At 40.8% G+C, this 19,344-nt stretch overlaps 2 protein-coding genes across 14 annotated transcripts in view; one reads left to right on the top strand and one right to left on the bottom strand.

Moving 5' to 3' along the window:
* Positions 1 to 19,344, top strand: part of LOC144051863 (cell adhesion molecule 1-like) — a 321,818-nt gene that overhangs the window by 66,636 nt on the left and 235,838 nt on the right. The window lies entirely within an intron of this gene.
* Positions 1 to 19,344, bottom strand: part of ncam1b (neural cell adhesion molecule 1b) — a 68,002-nt gene that overhangs the window by 18,089 nt on the left and 30,569 nt on the right. For 4 of the 10 annotated variants that reach the window (XM_077565400.1, XM_077565393.1, XM_077565401.1 and 1 more), the window contains exons 5-11: positions 17,890 to 18,027; positions 17,491 to 17,608; positions 15,909 to 16,069; positions 14,863 to 15,005; positions 13,365 to 13,388; positions 5,325 to 5,354; positions 557 to 707 (exon numbers count right to left, since the gene is read on the bottom strand). In XM_077565400.1, the coding sequence (XP_077421526.1) occupies positions 557 to 707; positions 5,325 to 5,354; positions 13,365 to 13,388; positions 14,863 to 15,005; positions 15,909 to 16,069; positions 17,491 to 17,608; positions 17,890 to 18,027 (765 nt within the window). The remainder of the gene's footprint in view (positions 1 to 556; positions 708 to 5,324; positions 5,355 to 13,364; positions 13,389 to 14,862; positions 15,006 to 15,908; positions 16,070 to 17,490; positions 17,609 to 17,889; positions 18,028 to 19,344) is intronic. The other 6 variants (XM_077565394.1, XM_077565397.1, XM_077565402.1 and 3 more) reach the window with 2 other exon arrangements.

Genomic DNA, 19,344 nt, shown 5'->3' with positions numbered 1-19,344 from the left:
CTATGCTGTAAAAGACGCATTTATACTTTTTTTTATTTTTATGCTAGAGCATACAGAAGGCTTTGATGCAGCCTCTGAACTGAAGAGAATGCTTGAAGCAATGGTAGTTATTACAAAAAACGGCCAGCAGGTGGCAGCAGAGTATAAGAGATCAACCAGGGCCATGTTGCAAAAAAGCTGTTTCCCCCCACTGTTTTAAACAGATTCATGAATAATGATAAAACTTAGCCATATTCTAATGCTAATTGCTGCAAAATAGAAACATATAGAAATATACTTTTTTCCCGATGAAAGAAAAGACTCTTGTCTTTCTTTTGTGGGCATTGCAAAATCAGACAAAATCCAGTAAAACAGCCAGGAGCGAAGGGGGTTGCTTCAGTGAAATGGCTCGGAGTGGATGAGTTAAGTATTTTGTAAATAAAACAATCACCTATTTATTTCTTGCTTTGTGCACCATCTTGGTGAAAACAAAAGTATGTATTTCCCACCATCTTGTTGGTGCCAAGGCAGTATGTTGACGTGAGATCAAGCGCTTGACTATACAATGAATACTTACAGCGGACCTCCAGATAAGCCCCCTGGTCGTCTTCCCCGATGGCACTGCGCGCCGAACACAGGTACTGCCCGGCGTCAGTGTACTTGACGTACTTGAGCGTGAGGGAGGAGACGCGAGCGTCGCTGCGCACCACCACGTTCCCATCCTCACTCTGAACAGAAGCAAACAACAGCCCGGTTAAGGAGACGCCACATCCATCGTCTCATTTAAATGGCCCATGATGTCGATGGGAACTAGGCTGAGGAGCAGAAGACATTTGATTACAGGAAAAAAAAGGCAACAGATGTGGAAACACAAGAGCACAGTCGCGGGGAGCTGATCAATAATTCATGACGGGGGAACCATGCGGCGCTTTCCACTCGCAGTGCTTAGCAACTTGTGACAGCGCCGCTTCACCTTAAGCCAGCTTTTACGTTGCTTTCATTCACGGTCATTTGATTTGATGATTTATTTATTTTTTTTAATTTGGGGAAGGGGACGGGGTTCGATTGCTTGTCATGATCACCTCGGCACTGATTTGGCTGCCAACGCTTTCCAAAATGTGTATCAAATTCCGTGAGGGAGAGAGCGCGTTGCATTCCGAGCCAGGGAAATGACAACAGGCAGCTGGCTAATGAGTTATGTAAATGACTCCAAGCACTCAAGAGATGCTACCTGCTTTCATCGACACCTGACTTGAAGCAGCTTCCCCGCCTGCAGGGTCACTGCCACTTCAAAACGCTCCCTCACAAGATCGGAGCACTACTTGTGACACTGATTACAAACCAGCCTAATGATAACAGTAATGCCCGTAACAACTGTTTCTCTGCAGTTAAGATGGCAAATAATTGCCCCACCGCCAGTCCTGATAATTGTCGTTTATGACTTTGCCCGCGTTGGTTTCATTTTATCGAGCTGCAAATGACAGATGATGAATTGTCTTTGAGGTGCTGCCTTTTGTCTGATTTGCCGCGCTTGGCGAACCTCAAGCTGTCAATCCGTATTGTTGCATTTAATTAATGGATTTGGGACACAAAGTTGATGTATTTATTTGTTGGTGGATTGTTCATTTTATAAGGTGCGACAGCAGCAAACGCCCTAAGCAGCTCATTTTCAACTTTTTTTGTGTGTGTGTGTTTTTTTTTGTGAATGGCTCCGGTCCAAGCTGCAAGCAAAACAATGCTAGGGATGCTTTTACACATACTGATTGAGGAGGCAGCCTGGGCGGCCATGTAAAGAGAGACTCTGCTAGTTTGTATTCCAATTGAATAGGCTACGCATGCCTGCAGCATTCATTATGCATCGCGGGTAGAAGAGACTGGAGCAACGCTTATATAACACAATGGCCTTTTCTTCTGACCCCGGTGCAGAAAACATTCTCCGTCGAACTGTGCAGCTTGGCAACGCTGCGCGGCCGATGCACAAGTCTAAATTTGTCATTTACTAAATATTGATTCTTTGTTTTGAGCAATATTTTTTTCATTTTCCTATTAGAAACGTCTGTTGAAGCTCTACGTAAGACTAGAAGTCACGAAGGTACGTCCTGATATAGCGGAAAGGGGCGGATCTATTCAACTGCTCAAACCCAGGCTTCTGTTTGGGCAGCATTTATTGATACAAATGTGTTTTTATAATGCTACTTCCTGAAACTATCACAATCAATATTAGGGATGTCAAGGTAATTGTTTATTTGTTCAATCTCATGATTGATCCCATGACTAGGGGACGTTGAGCTGCATCCACGTTCCACAGTTTCATTCCAATCAATGTTACAGGCATCCAAACAGGAGTTCAGAACATTCTGAGAGTAATACTTTCAAATAGGGATGGGCGAGTATGGGCTGATACCCGCCCTATTTCAAGGTATTGGTACTCATGACGGCAGCCAATACTCATGACCGCCGCCCTCTTGTGGCCGTTTTACAATCAGGAACTAGAAAATTCAAAATTAAAAGAATAGAAAATTGTCATTAATTCTTCGCAATTTTATTTTTATTATTTTTTTTATTGTATAAATTTTATGTATCCAAATTACTATTATCAGTACTTGGGATCGATGACTACTCATACAGGTATCGGTCTAGAAAAAAAATAATGCTATCGAACAATCCTATTTTCAAATTTGCAAAATCAATTAATGAGTTCACTGATGAATTTGCCCCATAATAAGAAACTTCTCTTTGAACTAAAGTAAAAAAAAATAAAATAATGCAGCTTTACTGATGCCACATCTGCTGTGTCGCTCTAAACATGGCTGCCATGAGACACGGTGGGTTCAGATGCCATTTTAGACAACTACATCCACCTTGTTGCGTCGCAAGTAATGAGTAAAGGAGGCCTTTATCTGAGGTGTGGCGTTTATTTACTGGGACATGGCATCAACACTCTAAAGCAACATCAAGACTATTCGCACCTCCAAAAAAACAAGCAAAAGCTACAGCACATTTTCTTTGCTTTAACTGCGTAGCAGGCAGAGACAGTCCGGGAACGTCGGAGCGTGAAATCGGGAAACCACTATGGGACACGTTAACTTCACGTGTCACCAAACCTTAACCGGCCCGGCGTATGGAAGAAGGAAATGAGCTCCCCTCTGCAGCTTGATGCATTTGGCGCTAACATGCTCGGCACGCACACAACACTGTTCCATGCTCATAACTCTTCTCCCCCACTGCCTGCCTTCTATTATGGGATGTCTACACGCACACAATGTAGGTGCACTAGAACAGCATGTCTGATGACTTTGATTTTGCCCACCCCTTTAATGTAAACCAATCACAGTCTTGTCGATAAATTCACATCTTTCAAGCACTCCTTGGTAGAAAGAAAGGAAACCTCCATAGGTCTGTTACTTCAATAGGAAGGAACCCGGGCCAAGTGTTTACACAAACCTCGTAATTATCGCCGCGCTTGATGACAAACGTTCCCTCCTCGCCTCTAGTCTCAAACAACTGCATTTCTCATTCAGGTACTCTTGGGCATCGTGATCATTACGGAATGAATGTCATTCCACAAAAGAACAGGACCCTGAGCAAATTTAGATTGTTTATTTAATGTTTTTATTTTTTATACTCATGCTTTTTTGAGGTGTGGGGGGGGGGGGGGGGGTTCTGCCTCTGGCCGCATCTGAGCCTGCATAACATCAATATTTGATGTGGACGTGGACGTAGCAGTGAGTTCATCATCACTACTTTGGTTGAATATTAAAACAGAATGAGATAAATCAGTTTTAATATTCAGCCAAATTAGGGAACTGGATATTGATGTTGAATTTGGTTTACCACATGAATAAATATGTTCTGTACTTCTATTTACCCCACGCAGAAAATATTAAGCCAAGCAAGTTGCTGGCAGATTTTTCTTTTGGCATTTTTATTAAAGTCGCTGGCTGTGATGCGTCGAGGCAGACATAACGCGATGGAGAAGATATTGGCACAGCACTGGGGGAGATAGGACCGCGTGCCAAAGTTAGACTTTTCTTGGTCAACTCAACTTGCTGCCCATTTCATAGACGCTGTAAAAGGTGGCGCAACACAACTGATAGGAGAAATTAGATGTTAAAGATTAATGGATAATGTAAGTGATAAAAATGGGCTGCTTATCAGGGGTAAAAATGAGGAAAAACAGCAAAACAAATCAAGTCTTTTTGAATAGCTCCTTCGTGTATGGCAACTAAAAAAATCAGAAACTGATGTGCAAAAACAGCACAATTCAAAGTTGTAAGATGCATCATGTTTTATTTACTAAGGCACTCTGAGTGGGCCCTTGGTTTATGATGGTTCTGACGTACGTGATTTCGAGGTCACGAATGGCGTGTAATGAACTACTGTAAGAAGACGTGGTCACAAGAATGTACGCGCGGTTTCCGCCATACTACATTTAAAAAATGATATTTCCTTTTACAAAGTGTATTTCCACAACGCAAGCTTTTGTGAACTCAAAGCAGGAACCATCCGGGTCTGCTCTGCAACACTCGGGCAGCACATCCTGTCAAGAGTCAAACCTTCAAAGTAAAAGCATGCAGTACAGTAACACAGTTTTACATCCACTTTCATTGGCCCCGTGATGACGTGACTTGAATAGTCACTCAATAAGCGAGCACCAAAATTGAGTGCAACTGCCGCTATGTTGGCTAAAGAAAGTGTGATGCGTGTTTTTTTCTTTTCAAAGCCTGACTTTTGACAGGATGTTTTACATGAAGAAGAACCCCTTTTTAGACATCACAACAAAACATTCAGTGCTAAGCAATATGATAAAGGTGAGAGAGATGATAGAATTCAAGAAAAGACTCACAACAAAGAACAAAAATGACTTCTCCCTATTCCCGTCTTTCATCAAAACGACTACAGTTATTGTCCATAAAATGTTTGGGCCTTTTTGTAAATATTTTTGGATGTCTGGAAAAGATTATGTACATTTAAAAATTGCATCTTTTTTTATTTGATACTTTTTTTTATAATAAATTAAAAAATTTAAAATACAAAATTATGTATATTATTATTATCCTATGGGAAATATTGCTTTGGTTTTTGTATGACTCCGTTTCAGTCGGACTGTCTAGAATGGATTAATCGTGAAAAATGAGGGTCCACTCTATAAATCAAACTAAAATGGCCTCAGAGACCGCAAAAAAGTTACACCGCCCCCATTATGCGCCTACTCTTCTTCCCGACTTTTATTTGAAGGATTTTCATCTGCATCCATCCATAATCGCAGTCGACTCCCTTGACATGGGAGATGGATGAGTGTAAGGAGGAGAAGAAAAAAAAAAAAAGTCATGCATTTAGAATACCTTGTGCTGCTCAGGACGAGTCCATGATGCCTGTAGAGGACAGAGAGAATAACAAACAACAACAAAAAAGAAGCAGAGTAATTCTTAGAAGGCAATCCTCGTGCGGGTTAAAAAAAGAAAAGAAAAGAAAGCTTTGCTACTGCAGACGGCATGTAAGTATTAAGTCCTATGTGTGTGGGTTTTTTTTTTCTTTCTTTCCATCTTTAATACCTGAGCTTGAATGCTGGATTTGGCTAAAACAGACTAGCACAGCCAGTGCAGTTTTATGCTTTATGTCGACTATTGTGTGACAGCAAAGGCTTGGGTTTGAAATATTTCCAGTAATCCCTTAGTGTGTCCTCTTTGGAACAACACTGCATCTAAGCTCCATTAAGAAGCACGTCTACTGGTGTCATGATAGCCCAAACGCTTTCAAAGATAAGATTAAAAAAAGGTCTTCAGTTTATCGGGAGGCAGCGTTAAAAAAGTGGTGTTGAGATGATCGATTCGCCGTCCTTTTTCTTGCGGCTGTCGTCATCAGACCCGATGATAGCACTAAGATAAAGTAAGGCGCGCTACATTTGCTTTTTAGACTATTCACAACATCATATTTGTATTTAAAAGGCTATGGTAAAGCTGAATAGATAATTTCCAGCCTCTTAAACTCGCCCCTGGGGGCCCGCTTTGTGTTTTTCTACAACCAATAAATGTTGGTCATTACTTTAGTTAATCCTGGCAGCTAAGGATTGTATTCTACGTCTGAATGCAGTATACATTTTCAATTGTAAGAGGATTGCGACAATGTTTACACCGCACATTAACTCTCTCGATTATGTCGACAGCAGTATTATGTTGGTGTTTATTGGCCAGCCATGCAGTTATGTATTCTGTCAGCATTTCATTACAAGAACATGCTGGATAATTTAGCTGCACTATATTGAAAAATAAATGATTTGGATTTTAAATTACAGGTGTTTATTATTTCAAGAATGAAATACAGTAATTCTGCAAATAGTGCCAAAGGGGAAATCTTGAATTATAGGAAACACACTTTTGGAATATTAAACAAAAGCCGCAGTTTGTTACAGCAGACATGTAAAGGAGTTTGAAATAAAGATAAAAGCACTGAATATTGTCAGTCGACTGGAATGCAAATTTTTCGATGGGCTTGTTAAAAGTCCACAATTGATTGAATTTTAGAAAATGACTTGGTTAGCAACATGGTGCGCATTAGCTCAGCCGCTAACTCTTGTGTGAACAATTACAGTCACCAAGTCAGGTCATTGAAGCTACCTGCCTATTTTTTGTGTGCTTTCTGAGTTGAAATGGGAGGCATCTACGGCCAACTATTTGCGGGAATCTACGGTACTTGTATTATGAAGTGACTACGTAAGAAAATGCAATCTGAGTATCCATATCTTGCAACCCGCTGAGAAGAAAGGCTCATGCGCTATCCAGGACAACGTGCTACGTCCATTTGAAATGACAGACACAACTCAATAAGACAAGAAGCTTTGCAGAAGGCATGCTCGGAGGAGAACGTGTTAGAGCATGGAGATGAGGTGCGATGGCTCGTGTAACAAAGAGAATGGCAAACAGCTCTTTCATCAGGTGAAACAGCCGGGAAACTTCCGGAGTGAACGCAATCTGCTGGAATAATTGTCAGAAAAGCAACACAAGAAAAAGTAAATGAAACTATCAATGAACTCACAGCCCGAGTCCCACCTTCATTAGTCGCACATTATAAATGCAGTCCACCGATGCCGGCTAAACTGCACTCTTTAATTAAGTCCTTTAACCCAAAACTAACATATCTGGACTGCCACACAAATATATCTGTAAGTCTAATTAACGAAGTGTTTAACGTTGTGGGTCAGCGGGACTTCTCTTTGTACTTGTAAATAAACTGCAATGAAAAATCGATACCCAACACTGTGAAAAAGTCTTAGACCACCGCTAGCTTTCTCCCTTTAACTACCTTTTCCACAGCCATCATTCTGACATATTAAATGAGTAAAAAGGAGGACAGATGGAAGTGTTTACAATGACATTAATTAGGGTTCCATTCCATTTAGCTTTAAGAGAGGCAGCTCCCTGCTAGTCCCCAAGTAGAAGGGAAGGTCGTAGTAAAAATCTGCCACTTTTGTCTTGTAAACTATGGTTGTAATTTAATAAAGGCACAAAAAAGAATTATTTACATCATTGTATGGTGACAAGTGTGTATATCACAATTCCGTAAAATAAATAAATAAATCACAAATCTTATTTGACAGATTGACAAATATAGACAAATTTAGTAGTAGCTCACATAGAAATTATAAGACTTTTTTAAATTCTTTTTTTTGTTGCCATATTAGAATAAAGTTTAATTGCACATCCACTACAGTAGGTGGCAGTGGCACTCATTGTTTTAGAGTAGCATAGAGCGTATTAGCTCCTCTGCAGAGGTGTACTTGGAATGACTTTATAAACTGATACTTTTCACAGTCATGGCTAAGTGTTGGGGGAGTGAAATATTTTCTTCTTCCTTGGCAGCGTGAAAAAACCCAAATTGAGAGCCACTGCATTATGTCAAAAACGATACAAAATGCTCACTATAGCATTGCTTAAACCCCATATCGAATGGTGAGAGTTATTGGCAGCAGGCACAGTCCGCCCTGTAACATCGCCGTTAAACCTTGCACATTAGCGCAAACAGCAGTTAGCCGCGTTGTCACTGCCGCGCTGCAGAAGAGCTATGGCCCTAATCTGCCAGGCGGCCTAATAGTGTGGAACATCAGCACCTCGTCCGCGCGCGAGGCGGCGGCTCTGCACTGCAGAAGCACTGCATCACTGTCATACTGTACAGTATGTGTGACGCATGTAAAATGAACAGCAGCAGATGGGGACCAACAAAAACAAACAAAACAAAGATGTGATAATTCCACGGGGGGGTCGTTGCGACAGCTCTGTCGGGACTCTTTGTTATCGTCCCCCATTGAGAATTATCTCCCCGCGTTTTTGTGACGTGAAGACGGCAAAATCCTGACCGCGTTTCAAGGCCCCCTGACTGACACAGACCATCATGAGTGCTGTCGTTAAGGAGCAACAACCTTGCATCGCTGCATTACCGAGCATTCAGGCCCGCGCGAACTTTTTGTTTCCCGAAAAGACAACAATTGTACAATTAGAGCTCATCTCTGAAGTCCTTCTGAAACTACTGCCACGTTAATTGGCTTTAGCCTTTCATTAGCAATCAAACAATTCCTTTTCTTGCCGTCTTTGTGCTATTTAATTAGCGATCTGGATGTTGGAGGACCAGATAGGAATGCATGTGTGTGTGTATGTGGGAATGAGGCTAAACCTGTTCATTAATACTCAAATGTTCCATCACTTTGTACTAGACTAGTAGTTCTTAACCTGTTTGGTGAGTCAGTCTCAGGGGTTTAGTGGAGATCAAGACACATACCCGACTAATATGATTCGTGATGACTTGGCCATGACTCGGCTATCTGTGCTGCAGGGAATTTGGTGTGCTCAGTAGTCGACTGTTGTGATGGTACGTCGTGTGAGTTTGTTATTATTGTTATCCCTTCACACTAACTATGTTGAGCAACAACAACAAAAAGTGGTCAGACAAGTATGAGCAAAATGAATTCACGTGTAATGGAAAGTATGGTGTTCCACAGGGTTCAATCAATGCTGGGGCCTCTGCTGTTTTCATTGTATTGACCCAGGGTTGTTTTAACTGTGGTTGTTTTAAAGAGCTGAGTTTGAGTTGAGTGGTGGGAGTCAGCGTCCTAACTTTGCAAAGATTTGCAAAGTCAAGTTGAGCAACTCTCGCCCCCAACACAACTAGTTATTCTAGTAAAACTAGAGGAACCCTTCCTTCAGCTGAAGCATGGAGATGGGGAACACAAGAACACACTTTCTGAATTCAAGGTGAAGAGAGCCAGATTCGATGAAAAGGCTACTCTCGCTGTTCATTTTGTTCACCACTATACCTACAGTATGTCTTGAATGTGGGAAATATAAAATAATAAGGAAGGGTTTTGTGAATGCACATAGGAATCTGGTGGATTAGGTTAGATAAGGTTAGGAACCACTGCGCTAGTATGTAAAAAAAAAAAAAAGCCATCAATTGACAACAAATTAATTTTCCTGAACAATTTCCAACTGTGCCTGTTTAATTTGTTTTCAAATCATCAAAACAAAGTGCTAATAGCTTTATGATTAAACAGCATAACTATCCAATAGATGAGACTCCTGCTGGGGTTGTCTGGACACAGTAGTTTTACTCCACAATTTTAATTTACGTAATCACTGCTTTTATATTGTGCGATCGAGTAATCTCCCTCCTAATCCTCAGAAGGAGCGAGCTTCGCACATCTGTTATTAGACAATGCCGACGCTGAATACCGCGGTGTACAACTCTCGTAAAAAAAAAAAGCATTTCTGGGCCCTAACTTTTACAGTGGAGGTCTGCCGTGAGAAGACTCGAGCGAAGCCAGACAAAGACGTCTTTAAGCGAGAGAAACAATGAATCTGTCAGAGCGCAGCAGCTGTAACTCGAGTTGCTTTAGTTTTTGTCCTGTAACAAAAGCTGCATTACAACCAGAGCCACTGTGGGGTTGTTGAGGGGGGGCATGTGGTGGGAAGACTTCCCGTCTGCTAACTGGGAATGCTCTACTCGCCACAATTCAGATGAGTAAGCAACATATGAATGAATAAAGGCATGTTTTATGTCACTTGGGTTAACCAGAAGGAAAATGACCTCTTGAGCGCCTCTTGCTGACGACATAAATGTTAAACGTCCATCTTGCTGTAATTTGTCTGTCTTGAGAAATATCATATGAGAATCGATATGCTTGCGAGATGAACAGCCTCAGGACCAGACTCCTAAAAGGCGGGGCAGACAACTCTTGTGTTGTTGCAATCAAACCTCATAGATGGGGAAACGTCTCTGACTTCTATAACATATGCCCCACTTCCATTGTGCAGTTCTGACTCGACTGACTGAATGTTGCTGTAACAACATTAGCGAGTAGGTACAGCCTGCTTACCTTTTTAGACTTAACTATAATAAGGCTTTTGCACATGGGGTGAGAGGTGCTGGATGGAGGGTCAGAGACTGAGGGCAAGTTTCATGTTACCTGTTCAGTGAAGCACTTAAGTATGAAAGGTGCCACTGTAGTGTGTAAATAAAGTGCTAACGCTGATATTGATACCACGCAGTGGAAAAGAAGCATTTGAAATAAATTACTCTAACCCTCAACCAATGTGATGTTGCGGTAAAACCACTATGAACATAATGTGCCATAACCCCAACCACTTGCCACCAAGGACATTTCTGCCATTTTTGTATCATTGATGCTAATGTTGCTAACGTAATATATGCCTTGCATTTTGTGCACAAATCACGGCAACATATATATATATATTTTTTTTTTATCATGTTAAACGGTAATTGTAACCAAACTGGTAGGACCTTGAACTCATCTGACGTTCACCACATTGTCAGCCCCAATTGTGAGTCATTTCAAAGAGGCTGAAAACTCCTTCAAACAAGCAGCTAATTAGCTTCAGTGTTCAATGCAATGCACAGATGCACCGGCTTTTCAATATAGTACAATCAACCCACACGCTCTCTAAAATCAGCCAAATTGGATGCGCTTTCATTGGATGCCGCCATCCTGGATGAAATACAGCTGTTGTGATGAATACAGATGGCGTGACAGACGGACATCAGATGAACAGAACGAGACAACCAAACAATTAGCAGCCACTTCCCTGTGCGTCTTTTTCACCCCACTTTCTGCTCCCTTGTTAAATATTTCCAACTAGAAAGAGTCATGTAGGAAATAATCCTGCTACTCAGCTAAACAATAGGGTCATTGATGAGGCTGCTAATCGTTTCTTTGAGGCCGTACTCGAGATGCGCAAAACACACTGTCGCCACTGTGCGTGGACAACCGCATGTGACTGCACTGGTCGCTGCCTGTTCAGTTTTGCAAAATTCATTCCCTCGGCGGCCACATCGAGATTTAATCTCTGCAGCGGCCGTAAATGTTTTTAAAGCCATAAAATAGAGATCTTGGCAGCGCTTTCGATATTAAACACTGGTCACTTTAACTGGATAAAATGGGAGGTGTGAAGCGTTAAAGTGTGACAGTGCGCCTCTGCACCGTGGGCAGAGAGAAAACAGGCATATCGTGACGTGCGTCATATGGCGGCAGTGTTGTTTTTGCGTATGGAGTGCGGTGCAATCTATTTTTGATGATCAAACGCTCGCCCTTGTGAGCCTGACAGGTGGCTGTAAAAGCACTGTACTTCTGTTGTCCACACATTGAAATCCAGCTGGAAAAATGAAAGCTTCAAAAAAAAAAACATCACCTTTGCAGGCCACCACTGATGTTACCATTTGAGAAGAGGAGCGTTTGACTCTCAAAAGACAGATGGGAAAGAGCGACACTTATATACCGTCCATTTGTGTTGACCATGACAGCAATGTTAAACGGTCTAGACCAGGGATTCCCAAACTGTGGTGCAAGACGATAGACTGTATAAACGGGGGCTCTGGTATAACAATGACTCATACATTTGATACTTTATGTTTATATTTAGGGTTATGTGATGAAATCACAAAACAATTTTATAGTAATTCCTGGCCAATAAGGCGCACTTGACTATAAGCCGCGCTAGCTAAATTTGGGAAATGCTCGGGTTTGTTACATATATAAGCCGCAACTGACTGTAAGCCGCAGGTGTTTTAATGTTACCACACCGTGTTCCCGCTACTTTCTTTTCCATAATGAGGGCACAAATTGTGTCGCTCTTGTTCTATCTCTAACTCTCCTGCTGTATTTGGACTCACTTGGTTTGTTTTGCTCTGCCTGACGCTCTTGCGCTTCCTTTATTTAGTTTGATCTTGTGATCTGATGGATAAGCCGCACCTTTGTATTAGCCGCAGGGTCGAATGCAAGTGAAAAAAGCAGCGGCTTATAGTCCAGAAATTATTGTAACAAAAAGATCACTTCACCTGCTGTTAAAGAGGAAGTCAACCTTAAACATGTCTTGACAATAATATGATGTGTGACATCACTAATCTAAACATGACATCCATGGTAATATATTTGTGGAATATGAGTTATGCAACTAAATCCAGCCGTTTTTAATCTATCTCTTTTTATTGCTGTCGACTGAAGATGACATCACATTTACTCAGGGCTCAGGCAACGACCAATCAGAGCTCACCTTTTTTTCTAAAGCTGAGCTGTGATTGGTTGTGACCTGAGCAACTATGAGGTCATTTTCACTTGACAGCAAGTGGCAAAATGGCCGTCTTCTGATATGGATAAAAGATTTTAAAAAACTAAGCATTTGATAAAATTGTGTTTTAGGTGACTGGCAGGAGGATAAAATAACAATCTAGATGCACATGCCCCTCTTTCGCTTGCTAATTTGGTTTTGTATGAATAAATATGATGCCTTTAACTGGGCTTTACAGTATATTAACATTTTTTAACGTGTATGTAGGAGTGAGGTGGTGAACTCTGTTTGGACGTTAAAAGGGGGCACGTAACTAAAAACAATGTTTATAAACAGTTTCACAAACGTATTAATGGTGGTCTGAAATAATATTTACTCATTTTGATTGTGTGTGTTTTTTAAATGCTGTTAAATATTAGCAACCATTTAATAACAGACGCTAGCTTTGCATGCCTAGCTTGACGTAGCTTTTATTTTTACCATGTTTGCAAGTTTTGGAAATGCTGGTCTAGACAACTACCGTATGGAGATGAACATGAATGAGGCAACCTCATGCTACAAAGATTGAGAGTGATCAGGAGACAGAGAAAAATGGTTTTCACTTTTTTTTTGTTACGTGACGACAAACCACGCAATGTCATGCTTCTACGGTAAGATCCACTATTTGACGGACTACACTTGGAGCGCATGCAGCAGTCGAGTCAGTGATTGGCTTTTCTAGGAACTTCCAGCAAAATGGGATAACTGGATTTCAGCTGAAATCTGGAGGCGCACTTTGCCACAGTACAGTTGTGTGCCACGCCGATTTCATACCTGATAGATCCTGTTTAGGTGTGCCTGTAGGGAGAGAATGTAGCGCATGTAATGGAGCAGCTCCACAATCCCGCCGCCAAGTACACCATTCTCTCAACATTTTCCCCCGCATTACTTCGCAGCCATAGCGAGACCCTTGAGGAAGCGGGTCACATGGGCTTTTTGAGGATAACAACAGGCATGTGTTCATTGTTTTTGATGATGTGACCATTAAATATTATGGGGAAATATTGGTCGAGATTAATGAAAGTTAGCTCTTTATGAGTGTGGTGTGAAAAAAAGAAATTGAAAAAAATTGCGTTCAGTATAACCTAGAAGTGAAAGAATAGAGAGGATAGAGTCGAGCGTCAAATGTAGAACCCTTTCAATCACTAGCATGAGCAGAGCAAAATGTGATTGAAAACGCTAAATGAACACTTTATCATTCAAGCGCTCATTGTAGCAAACACAATAAAAAGCAGACGTCGAGTTAAATCACAGGCCTGTGGATTGAATTGCATCGGGAAAGCGAGGAATTCGGCTTGACTTTCTTGACATTTAGGAACGTTTAAGTAGAATCTAATCTCCGAGTCGACAGTTGAATGCAGTATTGTCGAGCTAATTGCGTGAGATCCAGTGGGCCATCTCGAAGGAGACGCTTAATTTGGTGGATTTAATGGGTGATGCACAAACTTCACCGAGTGCTTTGCCTGCACATACCTGGAGTTGATTACTTCACCTCTTGAAAAACATGTTAGAGGTACAGAACTTCTTGTCGGTCCTGGAGGCTGAAGACACTAGCTTCTTGCAGTCTGTCATTAGGGTGTGTTAGGGTGTCCCAATTTCATGAGGGCTACTATAGTTTTTTTTTTTTTTTTGCCACTTATTGCTTTGGTTGTTTGCTGATATATCCTTATTAAAGTTAATTGTCAAAGGATTATATATTCAAGTTAAAAATGGTGATAAAAATGATTAATTGTATCGCAACAGCGCAGAGTGGATTTAAAAAGAGATTTTGTGCTTGTGTGAAGATTAGAGATGGCCATTTTATTCAATTTCCTTGATACATACATTTGGACAATTAATGATGCTTGGAGGAGCTGAGCAATAGGAGACCTAAGTGACTAGTTGAGAGTAACATAAAGCTTCTGCTCATTTATCCTCAATTGCTTGAAGGTCAAAGGGTTCGTCAACAATGTATTCATTTTGTCATCAAACAGTGTTTCTCCAACTTCTTCAGCTCTATTCCCAATTTTGGCTCCTTCCCTGGACCCAAACTTCCAAAAGTTTATCATGTATTGCCATAACATCAACACATGGTCTACATAGGCTCAATATAAAGAGACACCAAAATGTGCATGAAAAAGCCCTTGCATACCTAAAACAGCTAGGATCTTTTTAGGGGCCCGGGTGGGGCAACCTGAAACATTTGCTTCTAGTAATTTGTCATTCCATAAAGAATCTAAATCAGACCAATAAGTGTAATTGGCGCTCAAGAGTTTGCCTTTTTGTGCTTTACCTGCTCGCCGTCGGTGAAGACACGGTTGCCATAGCTCCAGCTGATGGTGGGCGTCGGGTCCCCCGAGGCTTCGCAGGTTAGCATGACCTGCTCCTCCATCTCGGAGGTGCTTTGGTTTACAATGTACGTGATCTTAGGTTTGACTGTGAAACACAACACAAAGAGTGAGTGCTGGATTGGGGATGAGTTCAAAGGGAGGATGAGAAGCTTGACGTGCGAGGGGGGGGAGGCGCCGGGGCTAAACCGTAATAAGCTGACTATTCCTCGCAGAAGCAAAAGTATGATAACCACACGAGGATCAAAACTTTAATTCATGAGGCAATTACGCCTGTATTAGAAAGCTTGGCCTCTATTTGTTTACTTTTCACCAAAATGTTGGTGAGGAGTTTTGAGGGTGATGCTCGCAAAGTAAATTAAAGCGCTGCTTGTGAAGCGTGAAGTTGTTGTTTTTTTTCCCTCACACTCTGCGGAGGATGAACACATTGTAGTATTCCTACGCTGTCACAAGTGAGGATTTGTACAATACTCAGCAGAGGGATGTATTTGCAACTCAGTATGAAACTGCATGAATACCCACCGGTAATTATTTGATGAACAAAGGAGCAGCTGCCTTGTTTCTGATGTCATTATATAAAACGTTTGGATTTTATTTTTTTATTTTTTTACATTTTGGGGGGGTAATGACTACAATACTAATACATAGGGCAAAACAAACTAGCATTGGTGCTTGTGTGGGAAGAGAGAACAAAAAATGGCGCAACGAGTACTGGCACTGGTGCAGCAACGCTTTGAAGATGCCAATTGTGTTTGAATTTGAGGATATTTATAGGCTGCAGAGGAGAACACGCTAGACAATATGGCCAAACGCTTCTACTTTGCATTATTAGCTATATTTTGCTGGACAAGAGCAAAGGAAAAACACATGGCATATTATTGCCTCCCCTCACCTACTTACTCCTAAACCTCATTCCAACACATTTGGAGCTTTTAACAGTCCGTTGTCACTTACTTACATAGGCTATAGTAAATAAATATTCTCCACTCACCAAATACTCTCAGACTGAGCTCCTGCTCCGTTTTCCCAGCCTTGTTTTTGGCGATGCAGGTGTACTCGCCCTCGTCGAGCTTGCTGACATCCATGATGGACATCTCCGAGCCGTCCTCGTTGAAGTCGTACTTCTCGCCCGCCTCCAGAGTGATTTGGTTCCTGGAGGACAAAAATAACAACCTCCATTAATCCATCTGTTAAATTTGAAGCACCCTACCATCACAAAAAGGACTATATACGATTGTCACATAGTCTTCTTACACAGGCCATTTCATCCGGATCTTTTAAATACTGGATTTTTGCAAATGTAGTTTTAGCCATTTATTGTAGGAATGCAGCTATTTGAAAAGAGGTCTTTATTTGTGCAAATGTAAGCCAGTTGTTAGTTTGTTACAGTTACAGTTGGTTGATGGATAATTGTTAACCTTTAAGTTGTGGGAATTAAAAGTGAAACTGCCTCATAATTTTATTTTATTTTTTTAACAAAGTGTGTCCCTACATACACTGTTTCCACAAACAACATGGATGAGCTATTTTAAAGCACAGTCGCTACCAAATTAGCGACTTTGTCACTATATTAAGCAACTTTTCTGACCTCTAACGTTTTTAACACAACTAGCAACTTCCCGCTAAGATAACATGTGCTGAATTCTTTTCACATTATTTTTCATTTAACAAGAATAGAGCCTAGTGAAAGGGCATTCTGGAGTCGATTGCTCTGAACATTGCCAAAGATATTGCGCCCATTCACGTGACTTTTGACCTGAGGTGTATGTGCTTCAAATTAGCAAATATTTTTCAGAGGTTTACTGATACTGTTTACCGTCTTATTATCTATAAAGCAAACTATTTATTCCTACTACTTTTGTGGAAGTTGATGTAAGTTAATGCTCAGAAGACAACTTGCAAGACAACAAAATACAGGTTCAAAGCTTGTTTGGTGTCAGGAGAAATATATGTAAAACAAATCCCAGAAGGGGACAAAAAAAATCTTCAAAACTTTTATTTGTACTGTGTACTAACATTTTTTTCTTGACACAAACAATTATATGGTAAAATGAACGGCAATGTAAAGGTGCTTTTACTGCCTCACCTCTTTACTTCTTTATACTAAAGCAAATTTCACTTTCTCTGTGCTAAAATTCACACAGAAGAATGAGACCGCTGACATGGCAACAGGATAAACACAACCTGTCTAACAAAGCAAGGGCCTATCAGTGTCACACAGAACAATGTGGCTATTGAGGACGCCAGTCTTCAGGTTTCGCTGTCTAAATTCACCATTTGATATAATGTCAATAAGTATCCTATTGCAATGAATTAACCAGTTAGCCTACCAAATGTATTTGAGTAACAAATGAAATTAGGAGGCAAAACAGCAGGGATTAAATTAGATTTACTTAGAATCACTTGATGACACAAACATTTTTCATTGTTTTTCATTGTAAACCCAGTTTGCAGCATGAAGTTGTAAATTGTTCCCGTGCACAGCGGCAAGAACGATATTTTCATCACATTTAGTGCTGAAAAGATTCATTAATGCCATTTTTTTTCCCTCTCCGGATGAAAACGCTTCTTACCTTGTCCAAGTGACCATGGGTTCAGGATAACCATCGGCTGCACAGGTCAACATGGCAGATTGGCCCACATCTGCTGTGGCGTTCACCTCTGACTGCCATACCCTGATGGTTGGGAGCACTGAGACACACAGATGCATGTTGTAACTTCATTCATAGATACAGGATGTAAAAAACAACCCAAATTAGCATCAAAAACACAACACTTATTTTAGGCACACATCGTCCCTTTGGCTCATAACTCGGTAGCAGACGCACATCATTAGCATGAGTGCTTCATGCTACCCAGTTGCTGTGGGCAACTGTTTCTACATTCATGCCTTGAGCTTCTATGGATAAGCATACTCCAAAAAAAAAAATCACAAACAGGAACATCACAATACGGTGAAAAGCTCTGCTAACCATTTACGACGACCTTGATAACCCGTAAATCAATCTCGCCGCGGGTCATCAGGCGTCCCTCACAGGTGTACGAGCCCTCGTCGGTCTTCTTTATGCCGCGGATTTGAAGGTGGTTGTTGCTCAGCACCTTAAAGCGAACTTGATAAGGAAGATAAAAGCATTGTGAGGGATCGTCAAGCCATGCAAAACAGCTGTGATTGGCTGGCACGAAACTTGCAAGGTGGCTCAGTGGAACAGAGTAGTTTAAGTGGTGTCTGACATATTAAACCATCATTGATGTCTATCCGTCTGGAATCTCAGCATTATTTAAGTTAATGTAGTGATTCCTAACCACTGTGTTGCAGCACATTAGTGTGCCTTGGGGGATCTCATCTGGTGTGTTATAGGAAATAACCAATGTCTTTTAATTGGTATTATTTTCTATTAAATGTTCATCTAACAAATCCAGTGATGTATAATGACAGGTAGTACAATGAATGGACTTGTGTATTCAGCTTTGTGTTTAACTGAAAAGGCACAGAATTCCCACTGAGTAGGTACATTTGAGTCTAAATAAGGACAAGATCATCATTATATGCTGTATACACTTTAATTTTTTGGGCTAGTATGGTGTGGAAAATTTTCCCACATAAAATATGTACCTTGGCTGGATAAAGATAGGGAAACTTTTAATGCACAAGCTCAACTGAATGGGAATATTTCTTACAGGGGATTGCCCCGAAAGTCGCATTTTCTGGCAAAATTTGCATATGACGTCACCGTGCTAGTGATGGAAATGAGGAAAAATGTGATCATCACCAAAAGCTGAATTTGCACTTATTGCTACGCCTAAGAAAGGGTCTGGCTACTCGGTAAAATATGAGCAGTGCAATTTGTGCAGTAATATACACAAACTGTATTGCACTTGCAATACACTTACTTAAAAATCGCACCGGCTGTTCCTATGCCACACTTAATTAATCCTGACAATTACTATCAACCACCACAAGATGAATAGTTTTACTTTATTTTAGTTGTATGTAGCTGGTTTCCACATTATCTAACTTCTTTATGTTAATATATTACTCAAAATGACTGAAAGACATTGCTTGTACCGTTCCTGTTCAGTTTGTGCCTAGAGCTAATACAGTACATCCCTCTTACATTATTCCCTATAGATGAATCATATTGGAATTATAATTTGGACGTCAACCGAACTGATTGTGTCCATATTTAGAGGCACCGCTGTAGGAGCTTATTCATTATTAACACAGTACATAATGTACGTATCGCAGATATATCCTTGAAGATAACCAGAGTTTGAGATGAAATGTTGACCTAATAAATTCAATCATGTGTTAATTCAAAACACTGTTACAACCCCCGCGCGAGCTTGTGTTATGATGTGCCCGCGACCACAAAATACAATGTGTGATATTGCTCAGGGTCTTGGGTGAATAACAGTCAATTGTATTT

The sequence above is a fragment of the Vanacampus margaritifer genome, chromosome 5, assembly GCF_051991255.1.
Source record: "Vanacampus margaritifer isolate UIUO_Vmar chromosome 5, RoL_Vmar_1.0, whole genome shotgun sequence".
Lineage (NCBI taxonomy): Eukaryota > Metazoa > Chordata > Actinopteri > Syngnathiformes > Syngnathidae > Vanacampus > Vanacampus margaritifer.
The sequence above is the reverse complement of the archived record's forward strand: the minus strand, read 5'-3'. Positions and strand labels throughout refer to the sequence as shown.